The sequence below is a fragment of the Notamacropus eugenii genome, chromosome 1 (genome assembly GCF_028372415.1).
Source record: "Notamacropus eugenii isolate mMacEug1 chromosome 1, mMacEug1.pri_v2, whole genome shotgun sequence".
NCBI classification, from domain to species: Eukaryota; Metazoa; Chordata; class Mammalia; order Diprotodontia; family Macropodidae; genus Notamacropus; species Notamacropus eugenii.
Window position 1 is genome coordinate 526331992 of NC_092872.1, and position 13574 is coordinate 526345565.

Consider the following 13574-nt stretch of genomic DNA (forward strand, 5'->3'; position numbering starts at 1 on the left):
TCATGTCCTACAATCGAGTATTCATATTCAGGTAAAACAAATTTACAGGGCTTTGTGTCTTCAAGTAGATCCTATATCACCTACTTATGCCTGCTGCAATAAATTCCTAACTCATTAATGCTAGAACATTCAGTGCTGTTAAACTCTTTCTCTCTAGGGGATATGGCCAGTGAAAACTTCACAAAGATAGCTATAGATTGAGACCAATATAATAATATGTAAGGATATTCTAAGTAACTTTAGAAACCTAAGATAGTTAAATGACATAAAGTGATTTTCTGAAAGGGAAACTTGGGGAACGGGTTGTAATTTCTTCCTAATTTTTTGCCTACTCAAGTGATAATTGCAAGAAAGAATTTTTCATTTACTATATATACACCCTCAGGGAACTTCTGCTTTTCTGTGGTCTAAAACAAAAGTAAATCAAATAGGAAGGGAACCATTTGATCTTGCCCTCTCACGTCCTGATGGAGGTGCTGACACAAGATCAATGAACAAAAAGCACTGTTCTCAATGTCTTGGCAGTTCCTAATGGAAACCCCCATAGTTCTCTCAGAGATGGATATAAGTGCTTGAAGAAAGATGTATGTGCACTTTAGAATCATAGGTTATTAGAGCTAAAAGGAATATCAGAAATGGTTTTCAGTTGAATCTTCATGATTTACAGAGCAGCAAACTGAAGGTAAAATGAGCAAATGGACTTGCCAAAAGTCTAACAATCCCTCAGAAGCAGAATTCAGGAAACTTGAAAAATGTTCTATGATAGCATGCTGTCACCTTTCTGCATGAATGATCAAGAGGAAGTTCAGATGATTAACTCAAGAATACATTTCAGAAACCAAAATGGATCTTCTGAGAGTCAAAGAATTAAAATTCTACACTTGTACCTCTTAGCTGAGACTAACTGGGTCCTATCACCATTATAAAGGTGAAGATATACATAAACATAAGCTCAGGGAAGCAATAACACACATTTGAACTTATCTACAACACTGGTAATGAAATGCTGAATTAAAATACAATTGCACGAAACTACTTTTTTGGGGTAAAAGTCTCTAGTATACTTGGTCTGCCCTGATTCAATATTCTAAATAATAATAGCTAGCATTTAAATAATGTCCTCTGGTTTGCAAAGTTCTTTACATATTAGCTCCTTTGATATTCAAAACAACCTCTTAAGATAGATGCCATTATTATCTTCTTGTGGAAACTGAGCCAAAGAGGAGTTAACTTACTTACACCCAAGTGGTATTTGGCAAGATTCAAATCTAAGTCTTCCTGGTTCCAAGTCCAGCATACTATCTGCTAAGCCACACTGTCTTCCACCATAAATACTACTTAAAATTAATCTAATTCTACCACTATGTTTCTGGTGTTTATGAGTAAGCAAGAAAAGAAAAAAAATCTAAACACTCACTTCACAGGAATTAATAAAAAGGAGAAATAATAACTCATTTATATGGCATATTATGTTTTACAAAGTGCTTTCTTCATCCAATGCTTAGCATGGTGGCAGGCACCAGCAAATGCTTAACAAATTCTTGTGGACTTTACTGTTCTATGAGGTGGATAGCTTAAATAATATTATATCCATTATCAAAATAAGAAGACTAAGGCTCAAAGGTTTAGTGACGACTAGAGTAACATTGCTGGTAAGTATTAGGACTTGAACCCCCTAAACCAGGATGTTTTCCATACCACAGAGGAGTCAGCCATGTAAAAGTCAGAAAAAGACAAGAGCAAGGCCTCCTCTCGGGGGAGGTGATCAGCCACAGAAGAGAAGCATGGCATCCTGGGTAGACATCACTGATGCTTTCTAGCTGGTATGACCATGGACAAGTCACTTAATTTCTCTGAGCTTCAGTTTCTTCAAGTGAGGAATGGGGATGTTCACAATAGCTACCTCACAAGATTGCTTTAAGACTCAAATGAGAGAGAAAGCTCTTTGCTAACCTAAAAGTGCTGGTTTTGTCTCAGTTTTGTTGTTGTTTTCTTACCATCAATACGGCCCCTAGGAGCAAGGAACTAAGTAGCAATACACATACCTTTTGGTGGGAGTGGGAACTCCGGAGGATGTATGACTAACCACTGTATCATTCATGTTGGTCAGGGGGCGAGGAGGGCTGGAAAAAAAGATATTTAGTCTCTATTAATTACTACTCATATGAGCTGACAAACATGAAAAAAGTAACAAAGACAAAAGAATCAACCCTCAGTCACATGTAAGAAGCCATTGGGACTCAAGCAGATAGGACACAGCAAAATTTTAAGCATAAGCAAGTTAAATGTAAGCCATATCCTCTTTCAGGGGCCCCATAACCTTTGTTGCAACGATTATGCAAATAACTTTAAACATCTTATCAGAAAGATGTCACTGAATGTTGTTTCTGCAGTTTTAAAACTGAGGTCCTAGACGTGCGCCTGCACTTAACCACCATGTAGGGGCAGTGTGCCACACATGCCGCAGTCAAGGCTGGCTCTTACACTAAAATACCAGATGGGGGTTCTACATTTGCATTCATCACCCCACATAGATTTATAAGCACAATTTTTCACTTTTCATTATATAAAAATAGATAACATTAATACATCAATTGATTTTACAACTTTAAAGAAACATTAAATCTGAAGATGATACCTCAGATCAGTGGTTCTTAATGTTTATTTTTTTTAGTATGAAGGCACTTTTTTTAACATAAATTTTTTTCCTAGATTCCTACATGACAGTCGGTATTAAATAACAAAGGAAATACATTATTATCAAAACCACTATGAATTCAGCAATTCTGCTAAAATAATCTGTTTTATTAAACTTAACAGTATCTACCAACATCAATCACTATATACTTATTAAATAACTACTGTGTGCCAGGCACTGTGCTAAGCAGTGGGGATACAAGAAGAGGCAAAAGACAGTTCCCACCCTCAAGGAGGTTACAATCTAACAGAGACAATATGGAAACAAATATATTCAAAGCAAGCTATATACAGATTAAATAGGAAATAATTAACAGAAGGTACCAGAATTAAAAGGAGATGGGGAAGGCTTCCCATAAAAGAGATTTTGGTTGGGATTTAAAAGATCAGTAGTCAAAAGCAGAGGAGAGAACGGTCCTGGTGTAGGAGACACCTAGGGAAAATGTCTAAAGCCAAGAGATAGTGTCTTGTTGATGGAGCAGCCAAGAGGCTAGAGTAACTGGACTGAAGAGTATGTATAGGGAGTAAGATGTAAGAAGACTGGAATGACAGGATAGGGCTGCATTATGGAGGGCTTTGAATGTCAAACAGAACATTTTGGTTTTGACCCTGAAGGCAATAAGAAACTATTAGAGTTTACTGAGTGGGGAAGGAGGGGTATGTGGCATGTTCAGACTTGAGTCTTAAGCGAATATCCTGTGGTTGAATGGAGAATGGACTAGAATAGAGAGAGACTTCAGCCAGGAAGACAGACCCCCCTCCCCCTCCCTCCCCCCAGGAAGCTTTTACAACAGTCCAGGAGCGAGGGGATGAGGGCCTGCACCAGAGTAGTGGCAGAGTCAGAAGAGAGAAAAAGGTGTATTTGAGAGATGTGGCGAAGGTGAAGTCAGTGAGTCTTGGCAAGAGATATGGGGGGTTAGAAATAGTAAGAAGTCCAGGATGACTCCTAGGTTGCAAGCCTGGGGGACTGGAAGGATGGTGTTACACTCTAGAATAATAAGGGAGGTGGGGAAATTTTCACTGGGTCAAAGGGTATGCACAGTTTTATAGGTTTTTGGACACAGCTCCAAACTGCTTTCTAGAATGACTGGATGAATTTACAGCTCCACCAACAGTATATTAATATACCTGTCTTCCTACATCTCCTTCAGCATTTATGATTTTGGGGGTTTTTTTTGTCAACTTTGCCAATCCAGTAGGGATATGTTAGTATCTTGGAGTTCTTTTTTAATTGCACTTCTCTAATTATATTGATAGAGAACTTTTTTTCCCTACAGCTCCTGATACCTTGAATTTCTTTCATTCAAGGTCAGTCTTGAAGGAAACCATAAGACTGAGGTGAGAGACAGCATTTCAGGAATGAGAGGCATCCAATAAAAAGACAGCGTGTTGGGAAATGGAGTTTTATGTGCAAGAAACAGTAAAAAGGCTAGTATATATGGATGTTAGAATGTATGGAAGAGAGTAAAATATAAGAAGCCTAGAAAGGTAAGAAAGGGTCAGGTTATAAAGGACTTTAGAAACACAAATAGCAGATTTCATATTTGATCCTAGAGGTAACAGGGAGACACTGTAGTTTATTGAGTGGGGGAGAAGCACAGTTAGATACATGCTTTTAGTACTTTAGCAGCTGAGTGAAGGATAAACTGTAATTTGAAAATACTTTAGACAGGAGAAAGCTTTCTCCCATCATACAGGATAACATAAGGAAAAAGTCTTAAAATTCATATTATTCACAAATGACATGAAAAAAATGAGTAAAGAAACATGCCATGAGCTAATTCTTGCCCCCCCCAAAAGGTGAAAACAAGGCCCATCATTATAGATATCCAGACCATACACTATTCTCAAGGCTGCTACAATTTGGGGACACTTGGCTTTTAAGGTTAACCCCTTCTTTGTTTCCAATGGAGTTCCCTACTCCCAGGCCCAAAGCAGTACTCCAGCCTCTGGCCCCTGCTGCCAGAGGCAGTATCACCTGGCAGGGGCACAACAGTGCTTCTGACCGGAAGGCATTGGCAATAAGCATAATTATTAGGAGGACTAGAGAGAAAACTGCCTCTTAGATAAATGTACTGAGAGGTTCTGTTTGAATGCAGAATACCGACTGAACCAACAGTGTCTACAAGGCATTGTAGTCCATCAGCCCAATTAGCATGTAAATGTTTTCAGTTTTCAAAGAAATGGCTGATAAATTATAAATAAACAGTGGGAAGATTGGATCATAAATGAAAGAAAGGTGAAATTTTTTAGTTTTACACCATGTTAAAATAAGAAGCTGCTTAGAAAACAGAAAGTTGGAAGATGTGCTGAGTGGATAAAAGATATTACTTTGCTGAGAACTGACAGCCTGAGAACAAGTAAGAATGCCCTCTAATGCCTCCTACACCCAGAGAAAGGTGGATTCTCAAGGGTTTGTCTGTGTGGTCTTTTACTGCCATTTTTGGGGGTTTTTAGGTGAGAGGGGAGATAGGCTTTGTATCTACTTTGCTATGAAAAGAGATGTGCCTTTTTGTTAACAGTTGACTAGATAAAACACAGTTCCCCATTTGAAGAGGGTATGTGACCCTATCATTATCTACAGCTTGAGAAAAGAAAACTCCTCAGAGCCCCAGAGCAGATCTGAGGAATTTGGCAGTTCTTAATGGCTTGCATTGAAAGAGTGTAACACTTTTTCAACACCCTGCCAAGTAAAGCTATGCACTAAAAGAATCTATCACCAATTCAGCAGCGAAAAATTAGAAAAAATGATAGAAGGAGAGCTATGAAGACTGAGGGGAAACAGATAAAAGAGATGTGATTTTGCCTGGTAGGTAGGCATGGTACAGAATGTTTCTAAAGTTCTATCCAGAGGTGTGAATTGTCCTGAGCACATGGTTGTCTCCTACTAGTTTTCTGCATATATATTCCCACTTCCCTCCATTATTTATTTCTAAGAGAGTCTATTCCACTTTGGGATGATTCTAATTGTTGGGAAGAATACTCTCAAATCTACATAGTCAGCCCTTATCTCTCTCCTATACTCTCCTCTTACATCACCATTTTTTAGTTTCACATTATGTAAAAGATGGGTAACTGTTTTTGAGGCAATACAAGCCATTGAATAGGAAGGGTAGGAGATTAAGAGATAAAGGTATAAGAAAGAGAAAGCTGAATATAGAAGTAGTCAGAGACAAAAGGTGCAGAAAACGAGAAAAGAGGCAAGAAGCTACTTAGAAAACTGCTTATCCAACACTTCAAACTAAACATCCCATAGGCATCACAAATTCAGAATATCCAAAACAGAACATATTATTTTCCCTTCCTAAGTCTCCCCCACATACTTTCTAACTTTCTTATTTCTTTTACTAAATTCAGTCATACAAATTCCTCTCAGTCCATCAGTCAACAAGCATTTATTAAAAGCACCTATTATGTGCAAGGCACAGTGCCACTCTCCTTCACATCATACAAGTCAAGTCAGGGTGTAGGGAAGTGAGGGAAGACTAGTACCTCTGGTATGAGGGCTGCTGAGCCCTTTGCAGGGCTGCTTTCCACCTTCATTATCCACCTGATCCATCTAACCTGTGGCTCCAAGAATCTATAGCATGCACAGCAGCCACACCTCAGAAAACCATTCAGGCAGACAGGCTAACCAGGTTGAGGGTAAACAAAGAATCCCAAACTCGTTGGTGAGTTAGGGGAGTGTCTACCCCAAGCATATGAAGACTTCCTCTGATGGAATGGGCAGATAAGATCAATTTGTTCTAACAGCCATGAAGGCAGCTGAAGCAGGAGCTATGGAGTGCTTAGGGCTTGATTAGACATCAAAGACATCAAGGTCATCCACCCACTGCATCTCAAGCCATAACCAGTCATCTTGACTGTCTTGCCACTGGACTGTGATGTCTATGGAAGACAGTGAGGCCAACGACTTTGTGCAACTCTGCCTCACTTAAATCCAATTACACATGCATCAAAAGACATCACCCATACCATTTTAACATTTCTACCTATCTCAAAGTCCTATGGTGACAGGCAAGTCATGAAGCACTATTTTATGGAGAACTCACACAGGGCAAATATTCACATGGTGGTCAGAAAAAGTGACATAAATTCACTTTCTGAAGAACTTCAGAATTGATTGTGTGATGTGGGAGACACCAACACAGGACTTCCCAACATGGCATGCCCTCATCAGAAAAGGTGCAGCGCTCCATAAGCAAAGCAGGATTGAAGTAGCTCAAAAGAAATTGAGGCGTGCACATTTAGAGACCCCACCCCATGTATTTACATAGACTATGTGTGCCCAACCTGTAGTAGAGCATTGTGAGGTCATTTCGGTCTGATCAGCTACAGTCAGACACACTGTTGTTTCGGTCCTCTGAGAACAAAGGACAACAACCAACAAGTCAGTTCAATTCTACCTTCACAGAATCTCTTACATCTGTCTCTTTTTCTCTGTTCATATGGTCATTATTATAGTTTTGGTTTTCATCAATAATAGTTGACTTAATAGTCTCCTAATTCATCTCCCTGCCTCAAGTTTCTATCTTTTCTAAACCATCTTCCATACATCTGTCAAAGTAATATTCTTAAAGCACAGGTCTCCCATGTCACTCTCTTGCTCATAAATTCCAGTGATCACTTCTAAGATTAAATATAAATTTCTCTGTTTGCCATTTAAAGCCCTTCACAACATGGTTCCAAGCTATTCTTTCAGTCACATCATACATTACTCCTTTTTACACATTTTATCATTCAGCCAAGGCAGCTAGGCAGCTCCATGTCAGCCTGGATTCAGGAAGACATCTTCCTGGGTTCAAATCTGGGCTCAGACACTTACTAGCTGGGTGATCCTGGGCAAGTAACTTAACCCTGTTTGCCTCAGTTTCCTCTACTATAAAATGAGCTAGAGAAAGAAATGGCAAACCACCCCTGTGTTTGACACTTCTGTGTCAGAAAACCCCAAATGGGGTCACAAAGAGTCAGAGATGAACAAAATGACTCAACAACAAACAGTTCAGCCAATAGCTGAGTGATGTTTCTCTACTGACACTGCATCTCCTTTTTTGCTGCTTTTGCCCAGGCTACCCATCCTACCTATCTATCCTAGGCCAGGAATAAAGCTCCTTTTCACCTCAGCTTTTAGACTCTCTAGTTTCCTTTAAAGTTCAGTTCAAATGTCACTTTCTACATGAAGACTTTGCTGGTTCCCCACCCCCCTCCCTAGCTGCTAGCAACTCCTCCACCAAAACTGCTTTGTATTTATTTGTACTTTATTCCATTTCTACCTATGTGTATAATACACTATCTCTCTCAACAGAATATAAACTCCTTGAGGGCACAGACTGCTTCTTTTTTGTCTTTAGTATCTAATATAGTGCCTTGTATATTTTAAGTGCCTAATAAATGTTTGTTGATTGCTCTGACTGACCTCAAATTCAAATTTTCTTCTCTGTAACTTCTACTCATTGCTCCTAGTTCTGTTTTCTGGAGCCAAAAGAATGAAGTGAATCCCTCCTTCTTATGACAACCTTTCAAAAACTTGAAGACATCACCTTCATATCCTTCAAGAAATCTTCGTATGACATGGCCTCAAGGCCTCCTCCATTCTAGTGGCCTCCTTTGGACACTCTTTAACTAATCAATGTCCTTCCTAAACTGGTGTCCCAAAGCAAAGACATTCCTCTACATCCATCTGGTATGATCATAGCTGAGAGAAGGAGTACTATCATCTCCTTCTCCCCCATGAAGTTATGTTTCTCTTAATGGAACCCAAACTTACACCAGCTTCTTCATTATTTTATCTCACTCATGAGACATACTGAGCTTACAGTCTACTAAAACTTGCAGATATTTTTCAGACAAAATGCTACAATTAGCTTGTAAAGTTAATTTTTTTAACCCAAGTATAAAACTTTTTACTTATCCCAATGAAATCTCATACCTGATTTAGTCTGGTATGCTAATCTATCAAATCTTTTGGAATCCTGACTTTATTACTCAGTATGTTGTTCCTCACAGTTTTATATCACTTATGGATTTAAATACTATACTCTCTATGCTTTTATCCAAGACACTGATAAAATATTAAATAGCATATAGGTGGGCAAAGGTCTCTAGGGCACTCCTTTAGAGAATCCTTTCAAACTGACATGGAATCATTTTTTTCAAATCAATCAATAAACATTAATTACACATCCACATTACAAGTGGTAGGCATTGTAGTAAGTGCTGGAGACACCAAGCCAAAAGTAGAACAGCCTGTATTTTGGAAAACCTTATATTTTAATCAAGGAAACAACATGAACATATATAGATACAAGATATATAAAGGAAATAGAAGATAATCTTGATTGTATATCCAATTACTAAAAGTAAAAGCTAATATTTTCATTCTATTTTGAAGGTAAATAATATTTTTGTATCCCCATAATATGCTAATACAAGTGTTTAATCAATATTTGAATGAATGAGACCTACTTTTCTAGTCAACATCCTTGCCTCTAAGTACAGACACTCTATAGTAAATGCCACTGCCAAATATTCTTCTATGCTCATTTAATATGATACCATCCCCTTTCTTAAGAAGACAGGAAGAAAACAAGCATTTATAAAGCTGCTACTATGTACCAGGCACTCTGCAAAGAACTTTACAAATATCATCTCATGTGAAATGCATAACAACCCTGGGAGGTAGATGTTGTTATGATTTATTTTACACTTGAGGGTACTTAGCCAAAAGGAGTTTAAGTGACACTTGCTCAGGGTTACATAGTAAGGATCTGAGGTCACATTTGAATGCAACTCTTCCTAACTCAAGGCCTCTCCATTTCATCTTCTAGCTGCCTACAACTTTGGCATCAGGCAGCAGGGACCCTGGTCACAGTTCCAGGGCTGAGCAAAGTGCTTGTGGTAGCTCACAGACAAGACCACAGGCCAGGAGAGCAGTGGCTGTACCTCTCCTTAAATCATATTACCTTAGGAGAGTTGAAAACTTACTGATTCTCAGAACCAACCAAAAAAAGCAGCACGAAAAACCTGAAGCTTGGGACAGTACCCCTTTCACCCCAAAAAAAGAATTCAACTTTAACAAGAAGTTAAAAATCAAGAAATAGACTGGAAAAATAAATAAACAACAACAAAAAAACAGAACCTGATCACAGAAAGTTATTATGATGACAGGAAAGATCAAAGCAAACTCAGAAGAAGACAACAAAGTCAAAACAGCTTCATCCAAAGCCTCAAAGAACAATGTGAAATGGTCTCAGTTAAAAAAAAGAAAGAATTTCTCTAAGAACTCAGAAAAGATTTTAAAAATCAAATAAGAGAGGAGGAGGGAAAATTGGGAAAAGAAAGTGACACAAGAAAATGATGAAAAAAGAGTCAGCAGCTTGGTAAAGGAAACACAAAAAAAGTACTCAAGAAAATAATACCTTAAAAAATAGTCCAAGTTGTTAAAAAAAAAAAAAAAAGAGGCACAAAAATCCACTGAAGAGAAGGACTTAAAAAGCAGAATTGGCCACATGGAAAAAAAGATGTGCAAAAATTCACTGAAGAGAAGAACTCCTTAAAAAGTAGAATTGACCAAATTAAAAAAGAGGTACAAAAGTTCACTGAAGAAAATAATTCCTTAAAAGTTAGAATTGGACAAGTAGAAGCTAATGACTCCATAAGACATCAAGAAACAATCGAACAAAATAAAAAGAATGAAAAAATCAAAGAAAATATTAAATATCTCATTGCAAAAACAACTGACCTGGAAAATAGATTTATTAGAGATAATTTAAGAATTACTGAATTACCTGAAAGCCTTGATCCAAAAAAAAGAGCCCAGACAGCATCTTTCAAGAAATTATCAAGGAAAACTATCCTGATATCCTAGAACCAGAGAGTAAAATAGAAACTGAACGACTCAAACGATCGCTTAAAAGAGATCTCAAAATAAAAGCTCCCAGGAATATTATAGCCAAATTCTAGAGCTCTGAGGTTGAGAAAATATTGCAAGCAGACAGAAAGGCACAATTCAAATATCATGGAGCCACGGTCAAGATAATAAAAGATTTAGTAGCTTTTACATTAAAGGATCAGAAGGTTTGGAATGTAAGATTCTGGAGGTCAGAGGATTACAACCAACAATCACATATCCAGCAAAACAATATAATCCTTCAGGGAAAAAATGAATAGTTTATAAAATAGAGAATTTTCAAGTATTCTTGATGAAAGACCAAACCAAAATTGAAAATTTGACTTTCAAGTACAAGAATCAAGAGAAGTATAAAAAAAATAAACAGGAAAGAGAAATCATAAGGGATTCAATAAGATTAAACTGTTTACATTCCTACATGGAAAGATGATACTTGTAACTCCTAAAAATTTTATCACCATTAGGGCAGTTAGAAGGAGTATACATAGACAGAGAGCACAGATGTGGGTTGATTATGATGCAATGATATAAAAAAATAAAATAAAATTAAGGGGGTGAGAAAGAGGGATGCACTGGGAGAAGGAGGAATGGGGTAAATTATCTCACATAAAAGAGATGCAAAAGAGCTTTTACAGTGGAAGAAAGATAGGGGAGGTGGCAGAAAACACCTGAACCATACTCTCACTCAAATTGGCTCAAAGATGGTATAGAAGGAATAGTATACACCCTCAGTTAGGTATAGAAATCTATCTTATGCTACAGGGAAGAAGGAGAAAGTGATAAGAGAATGGGGAGATGACAGAAGGGAGGGCATATTGGGGGGAATAATAGTCAGAAACAAAACACTTTTGAGGAAGTACAGGTGTTGTTTGTCCTTTGTTCTCAAAGAAGACCCTGACATCTGGAAAGTGATGTCAGTGACTTGCAAGTTAATTGGATTTAAGTGAGGGAGGGCCGTGCAAAGTCACTAGCCTCACTCTCTCCTCTGGAGCTATCTGAGTCCAGTGACAAGATACAGATCAGGACTGGAGATGGCCCAGGATGGAGTGGGAGACCTTGGCCTGTTTAAGGTAAGATCTTTCCTACGTCTCAGCTTGTCTGAGGCAATGCCTATTCAATAATTAAGGCTAGATAATAAATGAGGCAAAGAATGGCCTCTTTCACTTAGTTAAAAAAATCAATCTGGAAAGAGAAGGCTGATGGATTTCTGGCCAAAACAGAAACAATTGTTATTTATACTCACCCTGAGTCATTAGGGTCCAAATAATGACCAACTGAGGCTTCACCTGGGATCTATTGTTGGCCAATCAATGAGGGCCAGAGAGATTTGAGATTAATGTATGTTCCTCAGGAAAGAAATCTAGCCTTTAAACCCCAAGATATCTTGGGAAGTTTCAGTGATCAAAATTTATATTCCTTTGAGCAGAGCACCCACAGGTAAGGGTATCACCTATGTGGACTGAGGGAAAGGAGTGAGGGAAAGAAGGAAAGGAAAAAAGGGGAGAGAGAGGGAAGAAAGGGCAGGTGAAAAAAGAGAGAAAGAAAGATAAACAAGGGAAAACTACAGAGATGGAAATACACAGTATTCATAACTAAAATTTTTATTTTAAATTATTTTAGATGGTTATAGTTTATTTTTAATAATATTTTTCCAATTACATGTAAGGACAGTTTTAACATTAATTTTTAAAATTTCAATTTCTAAATTCTCTTCCTCCCTCTTCTCCTACCCCCAACAGTGAACATTTTGATATAGTATACATATGCAATCATGTAAAACATATGTCCATATTAGTCATGTTGTAAAAGAAAACACAGACCAAAAAAACTCCCCCAAAATAAAGTAAAATATAGTAAAAAACAAAATCAGACTCCATCAGTTCTTTCTTTGAATCTGGATAGCATTTTTTATTATAAGTCCTTTAGAACTGTCTTGGATCATTGTATTGCTGAGAAGAATTAAGTCATTCACAGTTGATCATGGTAAAATATCACTGTGACCGCATGCAATGTTCTCCTGGTTCTGCTCACATCACTCTGCATCAGTTCATGTGAATCTTTCCATGTTTTTTTGAAATCATCCTGCTTGTCATTCCTTAAAGCCCAATAGTATTCCATTACAATCATATACCACAACTTATTCAGCCATTCCCCAATTGATAGATATCCCTTCAATTTCCAATTTAATTCGTACAGCATTAAAAGAGCAAATTAACTTTCACAGTTTGTCATTTTAATTATATTGTCAAAGCCTAGCCATGAAACACTGGATATTCCTCCAGCTATTAAAATTACTCTTTATTCCTTTATGGAACATTTTGCAATTGAATCTATATGAATCTTTTGTGTGCTTTGGCAGGTCAATCCCCAGATATTTTATGCACTTGGTCATTTTTTGAAATAGGATTTCCTTTCCTATTATGGCTTCTTGGGTTTTGTTGTTATTATATGAAAATGTGGCAATTTTTGCCAACTTGCAGTGTGTGAGGTAAAACGCTGGAGTTGTTTTAATTTACATTTCTCTTATTATTAATAATTTGGAACCTTTTTTCATGAAGATATTTTGAAATTCTTCTTCAGAAAACTGTTTATATCTAGCAGTTTTGCTAAAGCTGTTAATTGTCTCAATAAGTATCCTTGCTGATTCCCTAGGAATTCCCAAGTAAACCATCATATCATCAGTACCTTTATATTTAATTTCTTTTATCCTATGCTTTTGATAGCATTTCTAGAACTACATCAAATAATAGTGAGGGGAGTGGGCATTCTTATTTTAATTTTGTATTTATTGGGAAAGGTTCTACTTTAACTCCATTGTATATGATGCTTGCTTTTGGTTTTAGATTGATGCTTTTTATAATATTTTCAAAAAATCCCTCTAAGGTTACATATACTTTATAAGGTTTTTCATATTAAAGTGATGTACTTTGTCAAAGGCCTTTTCTGAATCTACTGAAATGATTGGGAT

General features: G+C 37.3%; 1 protein-coding gene across 27 annotated transcripts in view; it reads right to left on the minus strand.

The window, feature by feature from the left end:
- The window catches only part of DTNB (dystrobrevin beta), a 339638-nt gene that overhangs the window by 153790 nt on the left and 172274 nt on the right, over window positions 1–13574 (minus strand). For all 27 annotated transcript variants that reach the window (XM_072633900.1, XM_072633909.1, XM_072633915.1 and 24 more), the window contains one exon: window positions 2046–2123. In XM_072633900.1, the coding sequence (XP_072490001.1) occupies window positions 2046–2123 (78 nt within the window). The remainder of the gene's footprint in view (window positions 1–2045; window positions 2124–13574) is intronic.